This window comes from Parambassis ranga, chromosome 20 (assembly GCF_900634625.1).
Source record: "Parambassis ranga chromosome 20, fParRan2.1, whole genome shotgun sequence".
Classification (NCBI taxonomy): Eukaryota; Metazoa; Chordata; class Actinopteri; family Ambassidae; genus Parambassis; species Parambassis ranga.
Genome location: NC_041040.1, coordinates 4,430,474 through 4,454,938, shown reverse-complemented (window position 1 = coordinate 4,454,938; position 24,465 = coordinate 4,430,474). Strand labels below are relative to the sequence as shown.

The 24,465-nt window shown below is 44.7% G+C and overlaps 1 protein-coding gene and 1 long non-coding RNA gene across 14 annotated transcripts in view; both read right to left on the bottom strand.

Moving 5' to 3' along the window:
• Window positions 1-24,465, bottom strand: part of LOC114453318 (NLR family CARD domain-containing protein 3-like) — a 444,189-nt gene that overhangs the window by 387,845 nt on the left and 31,879 nt on the right. For 2 of the 12 annotated variants that reach the window (XM_028433147.1, XM_028433148.1), the window contains exons 1-4: window positions 23,036-23,292; window positions 19,820-20,008; window positions 18,290-18,388; window positions 17,998-18,096 (exon numbers count right to left, since the gene is read on the bottom strand). The exons of 1 other annotated variant lie outside the window; for it this stretch is intronic. In XM_028433147.1, coding sequence (XP_028288948.1) covers window positions 17,998-18,096; window positions 18,290-18,388; window positions 19,820-19,950 — 329 coding nt within the window. In that variant the 5' untranslated portion in view covers window positions 19,951-20,008; window positions 23,036-23,292. Of the gene's footprint in view, window positions 1-17,602; window positions 17,671-17,997; window positions 18,097-18,289; window positions 18,389-19,819; window positions 20,009-23,035; window positions 23,293-24,465 lie in introns of those variants that run through there. 9 more of the 12 variants (XM_028433181.1, XM_028433182.1, XM_028433152.1 and 6 more) reach the window with 8 other exon arrangements.
• LOC114453330 (uncharacterized) lies at window positions 3,765-5,891 on the bottom strand. Of its 2 annotated transcripts, XR_003672434.1 has the most exons (3): window positions 5,815-5,891; window positions 4,541-5,228; window positions 3,765-4,007 (listed from the first exon to the last, which is right to left on the bottom strand). It is a non-coding gene; the product is annotated as an uncharacterized LOC114453330 (long non-coding RNA). The 2 variants fall into 2 exon arrangements; XR_003672433.1 differs by lacking the exon at window positions 3,765-4,007 and having other exon boundaries at window positions 4,387-5,228.

Here is a 24,465-nt window from a genome sequence, read left to right as displayed (position 1 = left end):
TTAATGCTGAGTCCTTGTGCAGCTTCAGACAGTGTGTCTCAGTAAGTATCACTCACACCATCCAACATGTTCTCATACTTTTGGGGTGAGGGGGGTTGAGGTTTGGTCCAGACAGTCCCACTGATCTGACCTACAGCTGCACCGTCACCACACGCAGGAACAGCAGCAGAGCTCTGATTAAATCTGGTCTGTTAGAGACAACTGTTAGAAACTCAGAGTCTGGACAGACATTATTAACCCTTTAACCTCTGTGTGTTTCTGTTTCAGCCTCCATCAGTGGTTCAGACTCTGAAACAACAATCAGCTGCTCTGCTTCAGACATTTCTCTGTACGACCTCATCTGGAGATTCAACCACAGTCAGACCATCCTGACCAAGACCAGGACTGAGACCAAGCACACGGTCTCAGAGGAGTGGAGGCAGCATGTGAAGAGTGTGTCAGAGTCAGGCAGCCTCACCCTGCAGCACTTATCCTCCAATCAGGAGGGACTATACACCTGTGAGCTCACTGATGAAGAGGAGACCATCACCACAAACACCTTTGTGAGGACAGAGAGGAATACAGGTAGAACAAATGACATGACATCAAATGCACCATGAGGCGTTCAGGGACACACTAACAGACTGACTGGGGTTATTATGGTTGCAGCCATCTGTGTTTCAGCGGTCATCTGCCTGGTGTTGAGATGGAGGCTCAAAAAGGAAACAGCTGTTTTCAACAGATATTTGTTCCACACACAGAACTGCAGGTCATGACGTCACATGACTTCCTGTCCACAGAGAGTCCGGCTGTGACTGTTATTAAATGCAGGTGTGTCAGTTTGTGATGTGAGTCTTCAGACTCTGCAGCTCCATCAGCTGGTTGCTCCTGCTCCACCTTGATGCTCCACTCTGATTCAATCAGGAGGAGTTTCTGGAACAAAGTTCTTTTTTCATGTTTCCCTGTTCAGTTTAAAAGGCGTCCAGCAGTGGGCGCTGTTCCTCAGTCTACAAAGTCACAGCAGACCGTGGACACGCTGCAGAGTTGGTGAGATAGGACTGCTCTGTCTCTCTGTGTCCTCTCAGTTTGGTTTGGACACTCACACAGGAAGGTTGTCTGCCCCCTGCTGGTCAGAGCCTGCAGTGCTGACCTTCACATGAACTGTTGCAGAAGCATGAACAGGATGACGTGATGTCAGAGGAAGTAAAACAACTCTCAGCTCTGCAGCGCCGCCCTGTGGAACCTGTGTGCTGTGATTTTTTTCCAGGTTTTATTCATTGACAGTAAAAACTATGGACAGAGCTTCCGTGACGTCACCCGTTTGTCTCTGAAGAGCCGTTTTGAGGCTCGTGGGAGGTTCCGAGACATGATGACCGCCGCCATGTTGGCAGCGTCACGTCCGCCAAAACTCCAAATATGGACAAAGAGGGGGAGCACGAGCGGGGTTTAGGGGGGCGGGCGATTGTGGAAGCAGGAAACAGCGTCTTCTGTCATTGACCTGCTGCTGTTGTCATTGTTCAGTTTTACTGCTGCTCTCTTTATGTCTTGCTGTAATTACTGTACATTGTGTAATTGTGATATTCTCTCCACAGCTCTGTGATCTTATGACCAAAATTTATATATTGTCAATAAACAGAGCTTTACCGTCCTTGAACAGGTCTTACATATGATTGGTGTTCAGACTGAAGTAGAGCAGGTGTCTGGTGATGTGAGGTAGCTGAATATCTGCAGGGAGCAGACTGCTCTGTAAACACCAGAGGAAATGCACTGAAGACTCATAATAAAGATTCAGTGCTAACTGGCTGTGCTAATGCTAACTGGCTGTGTAGCATCGCTGCCCTTGTTGGTTTTAGCAAATCTAACCTGCAGTAATTGCCATGTTTGATGATGTTATGTATTTATTCTCGCTGTAACTCAGCACTGACGCTTATTACTTCTCTGGTGCACAGAGCAGGAAGAGAGTGACAGCCAGCCGATCCTTACAGGGTCCACCAGGAGGCCTGCATGATGTGTTTAGCGTCTCATCGCTTCCACAAATTATTAATATTCTCCCTTTTGATGCGACACTGTCTACAACTTTGCCTGGTGACAGTGTTTTGCAGCCGGTCACGTCAATACGATAGATAGCGGGTGTTGAGTTTAACTGACCACACGTCCGATGTTCCCTGAAGGCACCATGGCCGAGCTAAGGCCTCAGCATCATTGTCATGCTGTCACTCAGCAGTCCACACCCATGTCCCAAAACCTCAAAGGTGAAAAAAGGAGAGGCGAAAGTGAAAAAAGATTTGAACCTGAAGAAACAAGATGTGAAACTGTAAAAAATTAAGATCTGAATATATATACCCACAAAGACAAAGCATGAAGACGTGTGTCTGTCCAACAAGCCTTCATGTGACTTTACACACTTAGACTGGAGGCTCACTGCTACACAACACAAACAACCAGCCCACAACAACAACAACACAACAGAGGAGGTGTGGAAGGAGCATCCAGCTGGAAGAGGAGGACGGCCTGGAGACAGTTTGTCCACATTCAGACCATGATGGGAGCAGCTGATGTGAGTCTCTGCTCCGTCTGCAGCCCCACAGTCAGAGCACAGCAGTGGACACTAAGAGACACACAACAAACACAAACATGCTGCAGCGCTGCAACGTGTGTGGACGTGAACACAGCTGATGGTTCTACAGTTCAGACTCTGTCAGTGTTTCTGCAGCATCCGGTCCAAAGACGTCAGCCAGAACTGATGGTTTACAGACTTTTAATGATTCCTCACAGGACATGAACCAAAGTCAGAGCTGAGCACAAAGTCAACAACTAAACCATGTGTCACATTAAACATCAGCCACATTCATCAACACCAAGGAAGGATAACCTGTGAGGACTGAGACACTGCAAACGGATCCCTGTGAGGGTCTGAGCAGAACCAGCTGACCTGAGTTCTATGACCCGAGTCATACTGAACTGAGACATTTGACAGACCAAAGTGGAAGGGGATCCGCCAACTGAAATGATTAAGTGTTTAGGATTATTGAGTTATTGAGGTGTGAATAGGTACGTAAATGTATGTGACATGGTTAATGTTAATCACTTGCTGATCAGCCAGATTTCTGACCCTCAAAGACCTGTTATTGTGCGTTTAAATAGTCCAGCTACACTCTGCTCATCATTCTAAATCAGTAGCACCTGTTTGAGCTCGTTAGCCGTCATAAAGACACCTGTGCCCCCCACAATCAGCCAAAGTCGTAGCAACATGGGCAAAACCAAAGAGCCGTCAAAAGACACCAGGGACAAAATTGTAGACCTTCACAAAGCTGGAAAGAGCTACGGGGCGATTGCCAAGCAGCTTGGTGAAAAAAGAACAAGTGTTGGAGCCATCATCAGAAAATGGAAGAAGCTAAACATGACGGTCAAAGTCCCTCGGACTGGGGCCCCCTGGAAGATCTCTCCTCATGGGGTCTCGATGATGCTAAGAATGGTGAAGAATCCAAGAAGCCAAGAACTACGAGGGAGGAGCTGGTCAATGCCGTGAAGAGTATACTGTACTTACCTTGTTGCCTAAGTAAGAGTTAAAGGTGAAAAGATCCCACAGAACTAACCTGAACACTTAACTCTTTTCTTTAGGGAGCAGGTAACTCCAAGAAAAACGGAACAAACAGAGATAACTAGCTGAGAATTAAAGTAACTGTTTCTACCATTAGCTCTGCAGAATATTAAAGACCGGTCTGAGATAAACAGACAAAACCAGAACAAACCAGCATTTAAATAAGAAGGACCAAACCAACAGGACATTTGATACTGTTAGTTTATTTTACACTGTAATACTGTACTGTAGATATTCAGTGATATTTATTGATACATTTATTGATTTTTTTTTATTACTCTATTAACCTGCTTAATATTTGTTGTTAAGTAAACTGCCGGCTTATCTACAGCTAATCACATCTTTCCAGTGACACAAGTGTTACATGAGCACAAAGTCAAAAACTAAATCATGTGTCACATTAAACATCAGCCACATTCATCAACACCTTCTAATAATAATCTAATAATGCAATAAAGTCAATGTTGTTACTGATGTTTGACACGACCAAGACTGTAATAAAGGTTCAAATATCCAGTCCACATTCACCTTTTCTATTAAAAATGAGCCATTTTGTGTGTTTTTTTTTCCAATTTTCAGCACCACCCCTTATGAAATTAGTGATTAAAGGGTTAAAATCTTGGGGTAAAATGATTTTTTTTCACTACTTTTGATCAGAACTGAAGTTAATTAAAAGGTCTATGCAAAAAAATTTCAAAATGTTTTTTATCTGATATATTTTTAAAACCGTTGACATATTGACAAAGTTATGGCCAAAATAAACAGAAAAATGACTCTCAGAGGACAAAAATGTCCCGAACAGTGCATAAGGGTTAAATCTTTATGTCTCTTATTTTGATAATATTGATTACACCACTCAGCGAACCTAGAACTGGTCCAGCAGCTAACAAGTGTTACATGAGCACAAAGTCAACAACTAAACCATGTGTCACATTAAACATCAGCCACATTCATCAACACCTTACTCAGAGTGCAGCTCAACACAACACATCCTCTACACTGTGACACACAACACACCTTGATGGCCCCTTGGACTGAGGCTTTACTCCTGGTCTGGTTCTTTTTAACCCTTTATGCCATCAGTTCTATCAAAATAAAGGTCCGGCTCAGCAGGAAATATCAAAATAAAAGCTTTAAATGCCTGTAATCATGTACATATTACTTTGGGGTCATTTACAGTTTCTGTCAGAAATGTTGATAAATTGTTCATTTTCAGGATTTTTTGAACTGATCACAGATGTTAGCTTCATGATCAATCAATAGATAGACAGAACCAGCAGCTGATCAGGTGAGTCCAAACCCAAAGAGACCCTGAGAGAACCACCATGACAGACTGACAGAGTTCAAGATGGAAGCAGGATCAGAGCAGAAGACACCTGAAGACCTCCTTCAAGTTCTGAACGTCTCTTCAACGTGGACTCTGCAGCTGCTCTTCAGGGAGAAACATCCACCTTTAAGTGAAGCAGTTCAGTGAAGACGAGCTGTCAGACTGACGGAGCAGAGAGAGCTCCACCTTTACTGAGACACAGTCTGACTGCTGCCAGAGACCATCTGAGGAGGAGGAGGAGGATGATGATGATGATGATGATGATGATGATCTCCCTGTGTGGATCATCAGGACACACTCCGTCCTCTTCATTTCCTCCACCTGCAGAGAGAATGAGTGTGGAGGTGAGTGAGTGTGGACAGAGACTCCCTCCATCAGCAGCATCATCCAGTATAAAGAGCAGCAGGACCTCAGTCCTGTTCAGAGCAGCAGGACCTCAGTCCTGTTCAGAGCAGCAGGACTTCAGTCCTGTTCAGTCCTGTTCAGAGCAGCAGGACTTCAGTCCTGTTCAGAGCAGCAGTGCAGCAGCTGCTTCCTTCCAGCTCTCATGTTAACGTGTTGGAGTGAACACACTGAGCTCCGAGCTCACAGAGCTGCAGACTTTTAGCATCAAGTCTGTGTCCTCTGCAGGTTTCACTCACAGTGGAGACACACTGCTGAGTCATCAACACAGACTTTACTGAGGATGTCCTGCTGTCCCATTTAAAGACAGAGTCTCTGTTTGCTGATGGACATCTCATCTGTCTCTGACAGAGAGACATGGAGGTCACCATTCTCACAGCATCACTGAGGGAAGCAGCCAATCAGAAGGCAGCAGCTTCACAGGAAACACTGGATCTGTGATACTGACTGTGTTTAGGACAAAACAGCTGAAAGCAGCACAGACTGACTCCACCCCTCTACTCACCACACAGTCTGCAGGCTGCAGTCTGGACTCTGCTCAAGATCCAGCAGCTGCTTCACTCCTGAATCCTGCAGGTTGTTTCCTCTCAGCTCCAGCTCTGTCAGATGGGAGGGGTTGGACTTCAGAGCTGAGGCCAGAGAAGCACAGCTGATCTCTGACAGCCTGCAGTCCTCCAATCTGAATAAAGAATAATTAAAGAAAAACAGATGAAATGATTGATAATCAATCAGATGAGTTTCAATGATCAGATGAACATTATTGTGTCCAAACAGCCTTTAAGGTTAACTGACTTTAACAGCTATCAGAGGACATTTTTTACAGTTTCTGTAACAAACAGACTGAATTTAGGAATTTAGGATGATTCTATTTATACGTCCACACAAACCCCTGTTGAACTTAGTAATATTTTACAAGTCGAACTGAGACGAATTGAAAATTGGATGAGGGACATAAAATGGTGACTAATGCAGGGAAAAGTAAATGTATGGTGTTGGGATCCAGGTCTCTGGTAAAGATCCACCTGTGTTGGGTCTGACTGGGGGGTGCTGTAATAGAACAGGTCATTGAGGTAAAGCTACTCGGTGTGACTGGTGACAGTTTGTTGAATTGGAATAGTCATATAAATCAAACATTATTGAGTCTGGAGGTGTCAAGCACTGTAGAAAATATATTCCACATCCAGTGATGAGAACACCAGTATAATCATTAGTTTGATCACATTTAGATTATTGTTCAATCATTTGGTCAAGTACAACTGAAATGAACTGAAGCAAAGTGCAAGTTGCTCAAATAAAGCAGCTGGTGTAGTTTTAAGCTGCCCTTTCAGGACTAGTGTTAGAGAACTGAATACCAGCTAGTTTGGCTAAGTGGAAACGGTAGGATTCATTATTCTGTTATTAACTTTATTAGAAAAACTGTTATTACAAAAATGCCAAAAATACTTTACAGCAGACTGTTATTGTTCAGTGCTGAGCATCAATATTCCACTGGTCAGTCAGAGAGTCGCTCTTTGTCACCTCCGTGTGGAACTACCCTCATGCAAAGGACAGTGCAGCACAGAGCAATGGTGGCTGGAATTCTCTGTTCACAGCTTTTGGTTTTTGGAATGAATGCACTGACTTTATGTATTGACACTAGAATAACTGTTATTATTTATATTTGCTGCTTCTTTGTCAAGAATGGTTGAAGGGAAAAAAACTATGGAACTTATGAACCCTATAGTAGCATAACTGTAACTGTGATAAGGAATAATGTAGAGCTGCTGTTTCACTGTTTTAGTTTTTAGTACGTTGCTGTACTGTCATGTAGGAATGTGTGCACTCCATTTTGTCTGTATAACGTATTGTTTTATGTTAAGAATACTTTTTGAAGTCTACAGACCCCAGGAAGAAGAGCTACTGCTTTGGCAGCAGTTCATGGGGATCTTACTAAACTAGACTGAATTTAGGTCAAGAACAGAAACCAGTCTTAGCTCTGGCTAACAGGGGACTCTGTGTCTGAGTGCATGAAGCAGGATCATGTTGGACAGTAGGGTCGGGCGGTTTCAGCTAAATCTTCCTGAGTGCTTGCCTGGTCCCGTCTCCACTGTGCCTGCATAGAGAGGGGGGGTGTCTGCACAGAGCCCCATCAAAACAGCTGCTGTAGCCTACAATTCACTGCAGGTAAAGTGCATTATAAACTCTCTCTCTCTCTCGTATTAAAAATGATACCATCACTACCTGTGTGCCCCGCTGGTATACCTTAATGCAGGGGTGGCCAAACTTTTTTTGGGGAGGGCCAGATTCAATAATGCGAAACTCTCCGAGGGCCAACAGTCCCTGATGTCATTATTTTAAACAATAAAAACTGTGTATGCTGTTTTGTAATATGTTACATCTTACACAGCAAACAAAATAACATCTTAGCATTCAGATGAACAGATCAGAACATGTTATCTGAATTTACAGCATAAATTTAAAACTTTCAGAAACTGTGTGGTTGTGATAACAGAGCAACAAGTTATTGACTCTACTGTGAAGGTGAGATCTGATCATATGTGGCAGGTCTGGTTTAGGAGCAGACATCAGTAAAATGTCAGGTAGACCAGGTGGGAGTCATTTAGTGCTGATCTCAAAGGGTCTGTAATTTAATGTTTACACAGGTTTGCAGTGCATGGCAACGAGACGTAAAAACGTGATGACGTGCCTTACGACAGATGTGTACTGAATGACGGAGTCTTTTTGAGAGAAGTGCTTCGTCTATGTACAGCTGACAGTCTAACAACAGAGAACGTTAACAAGCAAAGACGGACTGCTCTGCTGCTCCAGTAAAACATCACAGTTTATCACAGACAGTCTGCTCACACGACACAAACTAATTCATGGTTTACAAATGTTCGCATTTCTGGAGAGTTGCTTTTATCCAGCCGCCGGTAAAAAGGCCCGAGGTCAGGATGCAGCCTCCCCGTGCAGCAGGGAGCAATGAGCGTCCCCCTCCCTCTCCATCATGTTGCTTTAACTTCTCTAATCGCTCCCTGCTGCCCGGCGCGGGTAGCAGGGAGCGATGGAACAGGGAGAGGGACGCTCCGCTCCACTCCCCTGCGCTCCTGGAGCCCCCAGTACTCAGGCACGTTCCCCAGAGAGGGACGCTCAATGCTGCACGGGGAGGTTGCTCTCTGGCCGGGCAGCCTGCTCCCATGCACCCCGTCCATGAATTCTAATAGGGCTACTATACTACAACTAATAATAAAAATATTTCGTGCGCACGTTATACATAATTCGTGGCCACAATTTATTTCTTTTTGACCATGTCACAGAGGGGCTCCTAGTTTTGGAGAACTTCACTTGTACAGACGCTCTCTGATAGCAGGTTGTATGCAGAAGCATGTTTAGTCTCGTAGTGAATTGTGTCGAAGTGCTGAACCGGTGTTTTGCACCTTCGGAGCCCTCTGCGTAGCTGGAACCAACAACCAAGCCCTGCAGCCCCGTGTGACGCACCATGATGCAGACAGAGAGATAATGTTCTGCTCAGAGAATCATGCAAACATTACACAATGAGTTAAAAACAAAAACAAGAAATGCCTGTTGATTTTGTATGATTTACTCTGTTTGGCTGGCGGGCCAAAAATAACACATATTAAGATAGAAGCCGCGGGCCATAGAAAATCCGACCGCGGGGACGTAGTTTGGACACCCCTGCCTTAATACCTTAATACGGCCCAACCCAACTGGACAGGAAGTAAAGTTCAGCTCTCTTTCCTGTCATGTGTGCAGCCTTTGGAGGCCTCAGCTCCAGGGCACAGAAACTATCTCTGACATGTAAACCAGAGGAAGTGAGTGAGCACAATAACAAAAGACATTCACTGACTGGAAGGAGCAGAAACGACTGGTTACATGATCCTTGAAGAACAACACATAATCTGAACTGTATGTACACTAACATGTACGACACACTCATTCATATGCAGCATAAGAAGATTCATATTACTGTATTACAATATGGACCAAAGCTTCATGGATGGAAGCTCTGTGAGTTTTACAACAGTATCAGACAGAGAACTGACCTCAGAGTCTGCAGTCTGCAATCTGGACTCTGCAGAAAACCACACAGCTGCTCCACTCCTGAATCCCACAGATGGTTGTAGCTCAGGTCCAGCTCTGTCAGATGGGAGGGGTTGGACTTCAGAGCTGAGGCCAGAGAAGCACAGCTGATCTCTGACAGCCTGCATCTCCCCAATCTGAATAAAGAATAACAGATGAAATGATTGATAATCAATCAGATGAGTTTCAATGATCAGATGAACATTATTGTGTCCAAACAGCCTTTAAGGTTAACTGACTTTAAACAGAGGACATTTTCTACAGTTTCTGTAACAAACAGACTGAATTTAGGAATTTAGGATGATTCTATTTATACGTCCACACAAACCCCTGTTGAACTTAGTAATATTTTACAAGTCGAACTGAGACGAATTGAAAATTGGATGAGGGACATAAAATGGTGATTAATGCAGGGAAAAGTAAATGTATGGTGTTGGGATCCAGGTCTCTGGTAAAGATCCACCTGTGTTGGGTCTGACTGGGGGTGCTGTAATAGAACAGGTCACTGAGGTAAAGCTACTCGGTGTGACTGGTGACAGTTTGTTGAATTGGAATAGTCATATAAATCAAACATTATTGAGTCTGGAGGTGTCAAGCACTGTAGAAAATGTATTCCAAATCCAGTGATGAGAACACCAGTATGTTATAAGAACACTGTTTTGAAGTCTACAGACCCCAGGAAGAAGAGCTACTGCTTTGGCAGCAGTTAATGGGGATCTTACTAAACTAGACTGGATTTAGGTCAAGAACAGAAACCAGTCTTAGCTCTGGCTAACAGGGGACTCTGTGTCTGAGTGCATGAAGCAGGATCATGTTGGACAGTAGGGTCGGGCGGTTTCAGCTAAATCTTCCTGAGTGCTTGCCTGGTCCCGTCTCCACTGTGCCTGCATAGAGAGGGGGGGTGTCTGCACAGAGCCCCATCAAAACAGCTGCTGTAGCCTACAATTCACTGCAGGTAAAGTGCATTATAAACTCTCTCTCTCTCTCGTATTAAAAATGATACCATCACTACCTGTGTGCCCCGCTGGTATACCTTAATGCAGGGGTGGCCAAACTTTTTTTGGGGAGGGCCAGATTCAATAATGCGAAACTCTCCGAGGGCCAACAGTCCCCGATGTCATTATTTTAAACAATAAAAACTGTGTATGCTGTTTTGTAATATGTTACATCTTACACAGCAAACAAAATAACATCTTAGCATTCAGATGAACAGATCAGAAAATGTTATCTGAATTTACAGCATAAATTTAAAACTTTCAGAAACTGTGTGGTTGTGATAACAGAGCAACAAGTTATTGACTCTACTGTGAAGGTGAGATCTGATCATATGTGGCAGGTCTGGTTTAGGAGCAGACATCAGTAAAATGTCAGGTAGACCAGGTGGGAGTCATTTAGTGCTGATCTCAAAGGGTCTGTAATTTAATGTTTACACAGGTTTGCAGTGCATGGCAACGAGACGTAAAAACGTGATGACGTGCCTTACGACAGATGTGTACTGAATGATGGAGTCTTTTTGAGAGAATCTCTCTGTACAGCTGACAGTTTAACAACAGAGAACGTTAACAAGCAAAGGGACTGCTCTGCTGCTCCAGTAAAACATCACAGTTTATCACAGACAGTCTGCTCACACGACACAAACTAATTCATGGTTTACAAATGTTCGCATTTCTGGAGAGTTGCTTTTATCCAGCCGCCGGTAAAAAGGCCCGAGGTCAGGATGCAGCCTCCCCGTGCAGCAGGGAGCAAGGAGCGTCCCCCTCCCTCTCCATCATGTTGCTTCAACTTCTCTAACAGCTCTAGCATCGCTCCCGGCAGCAGGGAGCGACACGATGCACAGGGAGAGGGACGCTCCGCTCCACTCCCCTGCGCTCCTAACTAACAAATTAGATTTACTGGAGGGGAAACATATAGAGACTAATGACCCTGCCCTACTAGAACAAATATCTCTTGTAAAATCAGAAATAAATAAGAAACTCAACGATCAAGAGAAATATAAACTGAAGCGTCTCAAACAAAGTTATTATGAAAATGGGCCCCGAGCGACAAAAATATTAGCCTGGAGGCTAAGAAAACAACAACAACTGAAAGAGCTATTTATAAAGTAAAAGATCCAGTCACCAATCAGTTGTGCTCTAAGCCGGAAGAAATACATAGGTCATGTGAAACATATTACAGGAACCTGTACTCCCAACCCAAATTAGCAGACCCCGCAACAGTCAAGTATTTTTTGGACTCCCTAGATTTGCCATCAATTGGCACAATACAAAACAAACAGATAACTGCAGATATAACAATAGCAGAGCTTAATAAGACTATTTCTAACCTGAATTCAAACAAAGCAGCTGGGGGAGACGGACTACCTACAGAGTGGTACAAGGTTTTTAGGGACCCTTTGACCCCATTGTTATTAAATTGTTTTAATTATGTGCCAAAAGGGGGCGAGACCCCACCATCTTGAAAACAAGCTATAATATCAGTGATTCCGAAACCAGGAAAAGATAAGTTGGTGTTCGTATAGACCTATTTCTGTGTTAAATGCAGACTATAAAATTTTCACCTCAATTATCGTCAGTAGGCTGGAAAGGATTATCCCCGACCTGATCGCCACTGATCAGACGGGATTTATTAAGAACAGATGCACCCAAGATAACGTCAGACAAGCAATACATTTGATAGATATTATTAGCCGACGTAATATAAAATCTTTAGCAATCAGCTTCGATGCAGAAAAAGCCTTCGACTCCGTGCGGTGGGAATTTTTATATTTGGTGCTACAACACTTTGGCTTCAATGATACAGTTATAGGATGTTTTAAATCCATCTATGATTCACCAGTGGCTCGGGTTAAAATAAATGGCAGTCTTTCAGATACAATCTCTTTGGAACAGGGATGCCGACAGGGCTGCCCATTGAGCCCTATTCTGCTTGCTCTATTTATAGAGCCACTTGCTCAAAAAATTAGAGATGATCCAGATATTACGGGAATTACATTTAAGGGAAGACAATATAAGACATGTCCATATGCGGATGATATACAGGTGACTTTGTCTGACCCGGACACTAGTCTCCCGAAATTGATGTCCTGCCTTGACCAATATGGTCTCTATAGAGGATACAAACTGAATATAGAAACAACTCAGACCCTTTAACTACTCACCTCAGGAAAATATATGTAAAACCTTTCAATTTAAATGGAAAACTAGAATTATGAAATACTTAGGTGTTAATATTTCTAAATCCCTTGAAGATTTATATGGTGAAAATTATGGCATCATCACAAATAAAATTAAAAGTGATTTGAACAGATGGACTCCCCTAACTCTTGATTTGTACAACAGAATAGAAAATATAAAGATGATTATTCTACCTCAACTGCTATTTCTTTTCCAATCACTACCCGTGGTAGTACCATCTAAACAGTTCGACGAATGGAACCGGATTATCTCTCGTTTTATATGGCAGAACAAGAAGCCAAGGGTACGCTATAAGACATTACACCTGCCAAAAGATAAAGGAGGGATGTCACTCCCATGTTTGGAGACTATTACAAAGCAGCTCAACTGCAGTATGTGGTCTTCTGGTGCAGGGAGGATTATGATGCAGGGTGGAAGGAACTAGAGCTGAATCAGCTAGATATCCCTCTTCAATCTCTCCTGGGAGATAAAACCCTCAAGACTACATACTCAAGTGAATTAAGCAACTTTACTAAAATTCTGGTCTGAGTCTAACAGTGAAAAGTTGGAGGTCATCCAGTCCTTTCATAGACAAACATGTTCATGTCTGTTTCTATAGAACCTTTGATTGTACTTATAGATTATTGAACATCTACAAGTGGTCCATCCACAGAAGCAGACTGAGGGTTTTGTTCTGTATCTGGTAACATTGGAGTCAGATTATCAGCAGATTTCTTCACAGACAGAAAGAATGATCCCTGACACCAACGACTCTTTAATGAACCTGTGAACACCAGACTGGAGCTGATCTGTCATCAGACCACCGAGGACTGAGGAGACACCTGCTGATATGAAGGACCATGATGCTCCTTCATTCAAACTGTCTGTGCTCCCTGTTCTGTCTGTCAGTCCTGACAGGTGCTCTGTGCAGTCTGAGACAATCTGGACCTCCATTCTTCATAAACCTGATCATAAATAATAACAGAGAACTGACCTCAGAGTCTGCAGCCTGCAGTGAGGACTCTGCAGTCCAGAACACAGCTGCTCCACTCCTGAATCCTCTAGATGCTTCCAGCTCAGGTCCAGTTCTGTCAGATGGGAGGGGTTGGACTTCAGAGCTGAGGCCACGACTTCCCAGTGAGTCTCTGAGAGTCTACAGTTAGAAAGTCTGTGATGACAGAAACATCAGAAAACATGTTATTATTATTATTATTATTATTATTATTATTATTATTATTATTATTATTATTATTATTAATAATAATAATAATAATAACAGTAATAATTGTTATTGTTATTATTATTATTATTATTATTATTATTATTATTATTATTATTATTATTATATTATTATATTATTATATACAATTATATTATTGTTACATGTTATTATGACCTACGTCTGAGTCCACCGAGTCACCATGAGGACGTCTTCATCAGAGACACATTCTGAGTAGGGATGCACAATAACTATCGCCACCGATAATTATCGGTCCGATATTGAAAAAAATGACGTCATTCAGATAATTCCGATAATTAAATTTTTCACCGATAAAATAGAACCCATAATAGTAAACGTAAAGGGTTTGGATTTCGCACATATTACAGTACATGATACATGTTGCTGTTGCATGGCCAACCACCATAAAAACAAAGAAGAAGAAGACCTAACCTCGGCCCTCTTCTTCTTCTTTGTTTTTATAGCGGTTTGGTAACAAACTGACTTTTTCACTGTTTCAGAGAGAGACGATGCATTTGCAATTTGCACAAATTGTTGTTCTGCGGAAGTTTACAGCTGGCTGTAAACGAGGCTTTGCTGAGCCAAAGGAGTATATCTGAGTGTGTGTCAATTGGGCGAAAAAACATAGGACATTTCAGACTCTCCCAAGTCGCTACCTCCCGTCTGGCGGAGTTACAGACACGACTAGGAGTGAAAACAGCACGGCTGCAGCCAGACATATCCACGCGATGGAACAGCACGTTTTACATGCTGAGGAGCACCAAAAGCGAGCGCTTGCAGTCTATGGAGTAGATTATCAACTACCTGCAACTCTGAGCGCAAACCAATGGACACTAGTCGATCCGTGTGAACAGCTGACTAGAGACAAGACCGCTGGGCCCACGCTTCCCATGAGCCCAGACTGGAGAAGCAACAAGTCCCGTTTTCCAACCCCTGCCCATCTTGCACGTAAATACCTCTCTGACCCTTGCACTGGCGTTGACAACGAGCGCTTGTTTTCTGCTGCTGCACATGTGATTGATGATAAAAGAAACCGAAATTTATCAATTACATGTTTGATTTTATTGCATTACATTTATGTCTGAAAGCTTTATTTTTGTATTATATCATGCACTTGTTAATATGACTGGGTTAACGTTGACACTGATTTGACAGTCACACATTTCATTTATTTTGATTTCAGAGAAGTAACTGAAAAGTAACTGGAAATCCTTGGTCTATTGTGCATTTAAAGCAGCCATAGGCTTTTGGTTCTGTAGAACCCTTTATTTTATTGTTAACAGAGTTTTGCTAACTTGAAATAACAATAAAGGTTCATTTGAAGAATTGGAACTGTTGTTGTTTGTTATCGGTATCAGCTACAAGAAGCAGGAAGTTATCGGTTATTGTTATCGGTTGTAAAAAACAGTTCGTGCATCCCTAATTCTGAGTGTTCTTACTGAGCGGCTGCTGCAGCTACAGTTACACACTGGTGCCAACAATGATCGGATTTGTATAGAAACACACAAACAGAAGAACATCTGTCAAATGGAACAATGATTAGAAACAACAAGAAAACGTCTTCATTCATTTAACAGCTTTAAACAGAAACAGCTGAAAAATCCACGTTTTCACAGCTGAAGAACATCTGAGACAAAAACACAGCTGACATGTTCCAATGAACACGTGAACCACACAGTGTGGATCTGTGAAGACCCGAACCACTAATCTACACTGATTCACAATCATCATCACATCTGGACTCACCGAGCCTTCCTGCAGTTCCTCACAGCTGGAATCAGTCTCAGTCGTCCCTCATTTGTTGTGTTGTACTTCATCAGGTCCAGCTCCTCCAGAACCTCCTCTGACATCTGCAGCATGTAGGCCAGAGCTGAACAGTGGATCTCAGAGAGGATCTTCTCTGATCTGGTCCCTGACTGCAGGAACTCTTGGATCTCCTGATGGACTGAGAGGTCCTTCATCTCCACCAGACAGTGGAAGATGTTGATGCTTCTGTCAGGAGAGATTTCATCAGTGTTCATCTCCTTCAGGTTGTTGATGACTGTCTGGATGGTTTCTGGGCTGGTCTCTGTCTGACCCAGCAGGCCTCCTAAGAGTCTCTGGTTGGACTGCAGAGATAGGCCATGAAGGAAGCGGACAAACAGGTCCAGGTGGCCATTTTTACTTTCGAGGGATTTTAACATGACACTCTCAAGGAAGTTGTCCAGTGAAAACTCATCATATTGAATAGTCATGCCATATTCCTTCATGTCACGATCATCAGCATCCTCAGAGTTAGTATTCTTCTCTTTATCAGAATCCAGCAGATCCTCGTAAGCACCGCTGTCTTTATCATAATAGTATTCCTCGTCTTTATCTAGAGATGAGCTCCAGTAGTCTTCTCCCAGGAACCCTCTCAGCAGCTCAGTATTCCTGTTAGTGAAACAGTGGAACATGTAGACTGCAGCCAGAAACTCCTGAATGCTCAGATGAACAAAGCAGTAGACTGTTTTCTGGAAGATCACACTCTCTCTTTTGAAGATCTGTGTACAAACTCCTGAGAACACCGAGGCCTCTGTGACATCCAGACCACACTGCTCCAGGTCTTCTTGGTAGAACATGATGTTTCCTTTCTCCAGATGTTCAAAGGCCAGCCTCCCCAGCTTCAGAAGAACTTCCCTGTCAGCCTCCATCAGCTCCTGAGGACTGGTCTCATGTCCCTCATGGTACTTGTGCTTCTTCCTGATGGTCTGGACCAGCAGGAAGTGTGAGTACATGTCAGTCAGGGTCTTGGGCAGCTCTCCTCTCTGCTCTGTAGTCAACATGTGCTCCAGAACTGTAGCAGTGATCCAGCAGAAGACTGGGACTGCACACATGATGTGGAGGCTCCTGGAGGTCTGGATGTGGGAGAGGATTCTGCTGGACAGCTCTTCATCACTGAACCTCCTCCTGAAGTACTCCTCCTTCTGGGCGTCAGTGAAGCCTCGTACTTCTGTCAGCCTGTCCACACATGCAGGAGGGATCTGATTGGCTGCTGCCGGGCGGGAAGTTATCCAGACCAGAGCCGAGGGAAGCAGGTTCCCCTGGATGAGGTTTGTGAGCAGCACGTGGACCGATGACTTCTGTGTGACATCAGACAGCCGCTGACTGCTGCTGAAGTCCAGAGAAAGTCTGCTTTCATCCAGGCCGTCAAAGATGAACAAAGGTTTACAGACAGCGAGCTGCTCTGCTGTGACCTTCTGTAATGTTGGATGGACGACATGGAGCAGCGTCAGAAGACTGTGCTGCTCATCTCTGATCAAGTTCAGCTCCCTGAAGGAAAGCAGAACCACCACACTGACATCTTGGTTCTCTGAGCCCTCGGCCCAGTCCAGACTGAACTTCTGCACTGAGAAGGTTTTTCCAACGCCAGCGACGCCGTTCGTCAGAACCACTCTGATGGGTGTCTGTTGGTCAGCTGAGGCTTTGAAGATGTCCTGGCACCTGATTGGAGTCTCATGGAGGGTCTTCTTCTTGGAAGCTGTCTCCAGCTGCCTGACCTCATGTTGCGTCTGGACCTCTTCGCTCTGTCCCTCTGTGATGTAGAGCTCAGTGTAGACCCTGTTGAGGAGGGTTCCACTTCCTGTTTCATCAGTTCCTTCAGTCACATGTTCACATCTCCTCCTCAGACTGACCTTATGTTCCTCTAAAACCTGCTGCAGACCAACATCTGCTGAAAGACAAGGACCACAATGAGACATCTGTCATGTCTGTACAACACAACACAACCACAAGTCCAGTTTCAGAAAAGAGTCCCTCAGCAGACACATGTCCAGTCTTACTCTGTCCTTGTCTTCGTCTTGATCTTGGCAGCTGCTCGTCCTCACAGATGTCGCTCCTCTTCCTCTTTCTGTGGAGACATGTCTTCATCAGTAAAATTATTTCTGGTTGTTATAAGAACATCAGAAAGTGTTGAGCAGCTCAGACGCTCTCAGAGAAACAGGAAGTCATGAACATGAATGAGCTGCTGTCTTTAACCACTGAGATCTTCCTGCAGGTTTCTGTGAACACACAGAGTCCACAGTGAAAGTCTCTCTGTGCAGCTGAGACCAGATAAGATTCTAAATGAGGTCTGAATACTTTGAGTTCATCAGGGTCATCATGTGGACATGAATGAAGACAAACTGCACCAGTGACATCATCACCATCCATCAGGACACTATAGAAACTCTCTTACTTTGGATTGAAGGGTCCAGGTTCAGCACTGAAGTCCGGAGGGTCAAATCTGGACCGGCCACTCTTCATGGACTCACAGATGGATCCTGGTCCTCTGTGTCTGCAAACACAAATGTTTCTGTTCACATGGATCAATCAGTGAAGTCTCTCTGAACACATGAAGGACTGATCATCTGATGATCAGATGGTCCAATAACAGTCTTCTTCTTTAAACTCTGACTGAACCTCTGTAACATCAGGGACAGAAGAGATTCACATGAGACACATACAGGAGTCAGCAGCAGGTCTCTTACTCTGGATTGAAGGGTCCAGGTTCAGCACTGAAGTCTGGAGGTTCATCTTTGGACCGGTCACTCTTCATGGACTCACAGGTGGATCCTGGTCCTCTGTGTCTGCAAACACAAACTTTCCAAAGTCAGAGTAAAACCTAAGAAGATCAATCCAAACAGAATCAGACGAAACCTGTTTAGAAAGAAACCTTTGTGAAGAGCAGTTTGTTTTTATGAAGGAGAATAAAAACGGATTCAAATAATAATAAATCAGGTTTCATGTGAAGAAATGAGAGATTTTATGTTGAAGCCTTAAAAGGAGTTTGTGTTGTCTCTGGGAGTTTAACTGGTTCAGAGTGGCAAGCTGTGGCTGAGTTCCTGTTAACGAACCAAGGATGCAGATGTCCTGTTCATGGCTGATTTATTGACTGTGGTCTGTAATAACAACAAAGTAGAACTCATAATACATATATTCAGCACTCAAATATGTCCCATGAATCATAAAACGCAAACAAATCCCCTCACACGAGGCTCACGGATTGTGCGTCTTAGCTGGTTAGCTTACCAACATAACATTAATTAGGTCAAGTCAGTTTTATCTTATTTTACATAAGGTGCCAGATCATAGCAGAATCATTGAAGGTTACCTTTCCTACAGAACAGACAACACCTTGTTCTATTACTAAACAAACTGAATAGCTTCATGTTGTTTGTTTTATGTGCATGGAGGCATGTCATTTCTGTACATGCTTTACTGTCTTTACTGCTTTCTGTCTTCATGCAGGTTTACACCTCATGCTGCTGTCTGTGCACAGAGGCCCGGTGTACTCACAGACACACAGACAGGTGTACTCACACACACACACAGACAGACAGGTGTACTCACAGACACACACACACAGACAGGTGTGTGTACAGACAGGTGAGCACAGTCCTATCAGCAGTTAGAGAGCGTGTGTTTTGTTCACCATTACTTGTGACATGCTAGTTGGATACACTGAACTCCACTGACTATGCTAGGCTAAGCTAACGTTACTGGTGTCAGCATTATTCTTATTTGTGCCATTTAAATATGCTGTTTACATCCCGCTCTGTAAGCCATGGCGGGACGACTGGATGCTGGGTGCTGTGGGTCTCCTCTCTGCTCTGACTGCAGCTGCTGTGAGGCGGGGAGGAGCTCACAGCTGCACCTCCTGAACGTCCCATGCCGAACTAATGCTTAACTAAACAATACATGATATTAGCTACAAACTCCGGCTGGTTAGAACATCATTCATCTCACCTTCTGGCATCTACACACAGCAATAACCAGGGAGATACTCAGTGAGAAAGAAACTACAATCTCCCTCTGGAGAAACATCACAGCACAGAGTTTCTTCAGCAGGTGTGATGCCTTCAACAGCGTCAGGACCACTATGATGCATTCAAGAACATTGGACATATGAAACTTCCAATGAAACTCAGCTCAACAAACAGTCACAGTGTGGCTTTCTAACAAGCCTCAGCTCCCAGCCCTAACTGATCCACATGTGGAGGCAGCAGCAGGGCTCTTACCTTGGATTGAAGGGTCCAGGTTCAGCACTGAAGTCTGGAGGATAATCTTTGGACCAGTCACTCCTCAAAGACTCACAGATGGATCCTGGTGGTCCTGCTCTGCCCTCCTCTTCCTCCACACCACCATCCATCTTCAGTCAGTCTCAGGCCTGAACCAGGATCACTCTCTGCACTGAGCTGGTTTCTAACCTGTGAAAGACAAACAGAGGAGCTGGGTTCAGCTGATCCAGGTTTCAGAGCTCACATTTAAAGAGAGATCAAAGGACTGAACATGTTCTCATGCAGATGTTCAGCAGGAAGGTTCTCCTTATGAGTCGGGTCCTGTTCAAGGTCTCTTCCTGACCCTGTTGGTCTTCAGGGGGTTCAGGCTCTGGGTCTGAGAACATTCCAGTACAGACTGCAGTGACACAGCTCGGTTTGGTAATAACTAAAATCATCCTCCAAAATGCAAATATTACCCCCACACTCAATGCTGTGAAAAGGTTTTTAACCATTGGTGGACTGGGACTGGTGATTCGTCTCTTCTAGGTCGTATTTTACTGTCTAAAGCTGAGGGTCTCTGAAGACTCATGAATCCTTGTCCTCCAAGCTTCACACCCCCAGAAGTTATAAGGTGATCCGCTCCATTAACTTTAATCTCATCCTGAAAAATAAAACACTACATTCACAGATCACAAGTAGGAAAACAGAGAACAGAGGGTTAAAAGCTTCAGACTTCAAATCCACTGTTGCTGCTTCCAGGGTCAGATGGTTAAAGAATGTTTATCTATATGGTGCCATATTCCTCACAGGTTCTTGTAAAGGTCGGCGTTATAAAGGCTCAGGTTTGTGGTCTGTCATTCATCCATGTGTAAGTGCCACTGTGCTGATTAAGGGCAGTGAGAGGTCAGCTGGTCCATGCAGTGCCTTATTTGCACCATAGATGGCGCCATTCTTCCACCTACATCTGTGACGCCCCTCACTTAGACTTCCTGTACAGACAGACTGGAGGCAGAGCCTGTGTTCTGTCAGGTCTGGTGCAGATCACTGAGACTCTCCTGGTCTAGTCGATCACCTTAAATCTGCTTCATTTAGCTCTGCATGAATAAGTCTGACATGTTTATTAATAACAGGCTGAACATCACTCAGCTGTTACTTCAGGCTGCTGGAAACACTCCAAATATCAGAGGGAGCTGAACCTCTGCTCCTCTGTAAAGCTGCTTGTTTAAAGGGTTCATTTATATTCACCCTTGTGAAGTGAACGCCACTGTTCCTGTGCTGGCTGCTTTTACATGACTTTACTGCATGTGTTGAATCACTGAGAAGCTTCTGTGTCAATAAGAAGGTTTTTCTGACAGTTTATTTGTTGCTCAGGAAGTTTGTCACTTCACCTTCACTACATGGAAACATGAGTCACATCCATAACACCCCCCCCCCCCCCAAAAAAGGCAGAGGTCATTAAACAAAGGTGAAGGCTGCAATTCAATTCAATACAGTTTTATTAATTGAGCGCGTTTTACAATCAGAAATTGTCTCAAAGCGCTTCACAGAGACCCAGAGCCTGAACCCCCTTAAGAGCCACAGTGTCAGGAAAAACTCCCTTTAACAGGAAGAAACCTTGAACAAGACCCGGCTCATAAGGAAGAACCTTCCTGCTGACAGTTTCCTACTTGGTAAATGTGGGGGGTTAATTACAGGCGAAGACGGGCACGTAGCATGTGAGTTCATCATTTGAGCTAAATCTAGCCTGCTTGCGTGGTGCCGAGAGAGAGAGAGAGAGAGAGAGAGAGAGAGAGAGAGAGAGAGAGGAGAGAGAGAGAGAGAGAGAGAGAGAGAGGGAGAGAGAGAGAGAGAGAGAGAGAGAGAGAGAGAGAGGCGTGTCTCCGCAGAGCTCCATCAAAACAGCGCGGCAGGCATTATAAACTGCCTGACACACGTCAAGCGATCTTTTTCTGTTAATATAGTTTTTTAGCAGCACACTGCGGTATTAAACTCGTATAAACCCGTCCCGATGTGTTTGTTTTTGTAATTTTATCATGTTTAGAGCCTTGTGCAGTATTTATGTTAGAAGTCACGCATGGTGATAAAACACCTGTCCGGTAAACTGAAAACCTGCCGCTCACGCTTTCCGCTGCCAAGTTTTTCTGATTAAAATTATAATATTACAATTAAAGTGATAAATGTGGGCTCAGATGGCACCAAACTGTTGGCTTGTTCCTACACTGTTCAGAAACTAAACACCAGCTCAGCTCTGGCTCGTCCTCTGAAGAGCAGCAGTGTTCTATAAGGAACCAGGTCACAGGTGACTACAGCTCTCTCTCTCTCTCTCTCTCTCTCTCTCTCTCTCTCACGTCATGTTCATAAACTTTATCAAACGTTTCCAAAAGTAAAATATATTATACTACTGATATTATACTATTCAGTAAAACTGAAGATTCAACCACACAAGGCATCAAATAAAATATGTTATGACGAGCATCATGGATGGACGTTATAAAAACACAGCGCAGCATCAGACTCTCAGTCATTCACACTATACACAAACACGCAGTGACACGCTATCAGGACGGAGTGAGACCTCCCTCCTTCTCTCCCTGTCTGTTCCGTTTGGAGACCCAGAGGTGAGCTGTCCCCCGCGCCCCCTCCCCTCCTCTCACAGTTTCTCAGCATCAGGGGCGCCTGCAGCCTGCAGGGGGCGCTAACATGCCAATTCTCCACACATTGATCTGTAATATAGAAAACCACTGCGCAGATGATATTTTTTCCAACTGCTCGTGCCGCCCCCTGTGTGATGCCGCCCCGGGACACCGCCTGGTCTGCCCGTGCCCAAAACCGCCACTGCTGATCACTGACACACTGCTCACACTCCTCCTCCTTCCTCCACCCGCTGCCCAGGCTCTTAGCGGGTTTAAAAGGGTTAATGTGAACAGACACTTTTCAATCTATGCTGTGAACGATGTTATTTTAGAAAACGAAGCAAACGTCGTGTTTCTAAACACCTGCTGTGTGTAAACGGCCTGAACCCGTCTGAAGGGTCCTGAGGCTTCGAGGCCTGGACTCACACAGGAGGCCTGGACTGCGCACTTCCTGACACACACAGACACACACAGACACACACACAGACACACAGCCAACACGAGCAGTCTGCTGTCCACGCTCACGCTGACAAACAACAACAACAACAACAACAACAACAACAACAACAACAGCTCTAAGAAACATGAAGTTTAAACTCACCGAGCCTCCGCCTTCAGCTCTCTGTCCGCTGCTCTTCACTCAAAATGGAGACTGAACAAAGTCACTTTCAGTTTCGATTCTTCCTCCATGTTGTGTAGTTCCAGGAAGAAGGAGCTCCGCCCACTGTACAGCGCTCACAGGCTGAGTTTGGACCACAGGTTCGGAGCAGCAGCGCCCTCATGACCAGAGTTACAAGGATCGATATATGGACAGTGTATCAGCAGAGTCACGTGACCGCTGATCGCTGCTACTCTTTGATGTGACAGTGTGTGTACAGAGAGGGAGAGGGGGAGAGAGAGGGAGAGAGAGAGAGAGAGGGGAGGGAGAGAGAGAGAGAGAGAGAGAGAGAGAGGGAGGGAGAGGGAGAGGGGGAGGGAGAGAGGGGGGGGGGGAGAGAGAGAGAGAGAGGGGGAGAGGGAGAGAGGGAGGGAGGGGGAGGGGGAGAGAGAGAGAGGGGGAGAGAGAGAGAGGGGGAGAGAGAGGGAGGGGGGGGGGGGGAGAGAGAGAGAGAGAGAGGGAGAGAGGGAGGGAGGGGGAGGAGGGAGGGAGAGAGAGGGAGAGGAGAGAGGGAGAGGGGGAGAGAGAGAGAGGGAGGGAGGGGGAGAGAGAGAGAGGAAGGGAGGAGGAGAGAGAGAGAGGGGGGGGAGAGAGAGGGAGGGGGGGGGGAGGGAGGGGGACATGTTCGCGATGATTGATCATGTTCGGCAGGTTGAACACAGGTTGATGGTCCAACAGCAGCAACAGGAGACATGTTCATATTTATTCATCTTCCCTTTGGAGAGCTGTGAGCTTGTGTTGATGTTGTGTGTTTATTGTGACTGCAGGAAGCCACACACCAGGTGCAGCATCATCAATAAAGAGGCGATCGATCACAGCAGCGTTCTGATCGATCTCCCTGGTGACCTCAGTGTTCTGGAGCCTCAGTGGATAAAGCTCTCTCAGCCATCAACACAGCCAGTGTGGGGAAGAACGCTTCAAAAAGTAATCTGTAATGGACTCCGTTACATTACTCAGTCTGAGTACTCTGAATACTTGGATTACTCACACATTGAACTACATTTGAAGTGACTGCATGCAGTGATCAGCCCTGCTGACTGCAGGGGGCGCCATGAAGCATGAAACATGTCCAGACTGCTCCGGCTGACTGCGTCACATCAGTGTTCTGTCAGAGGAGCAGGACGTGATGACGTCAGAGGGACGTTTAAACCACGCAGCCATTAAGCATCTTCATCCTCATCTTCAACCGCATCCTCATCCTGATCTTCATCCTCACTTCATCTTCATCTTGATCTTCATCCTCATCCTCTGACCCCATCAGTCTGCTCTGTCCTCTCTGTCTCTCTCTCTCCTCTCTGTCCACTGACATGAACCAAAACTTTAGCTGTGATCAAAGATGCTGTATTGACGGTAAGAGCTCTCACTCCAACGAC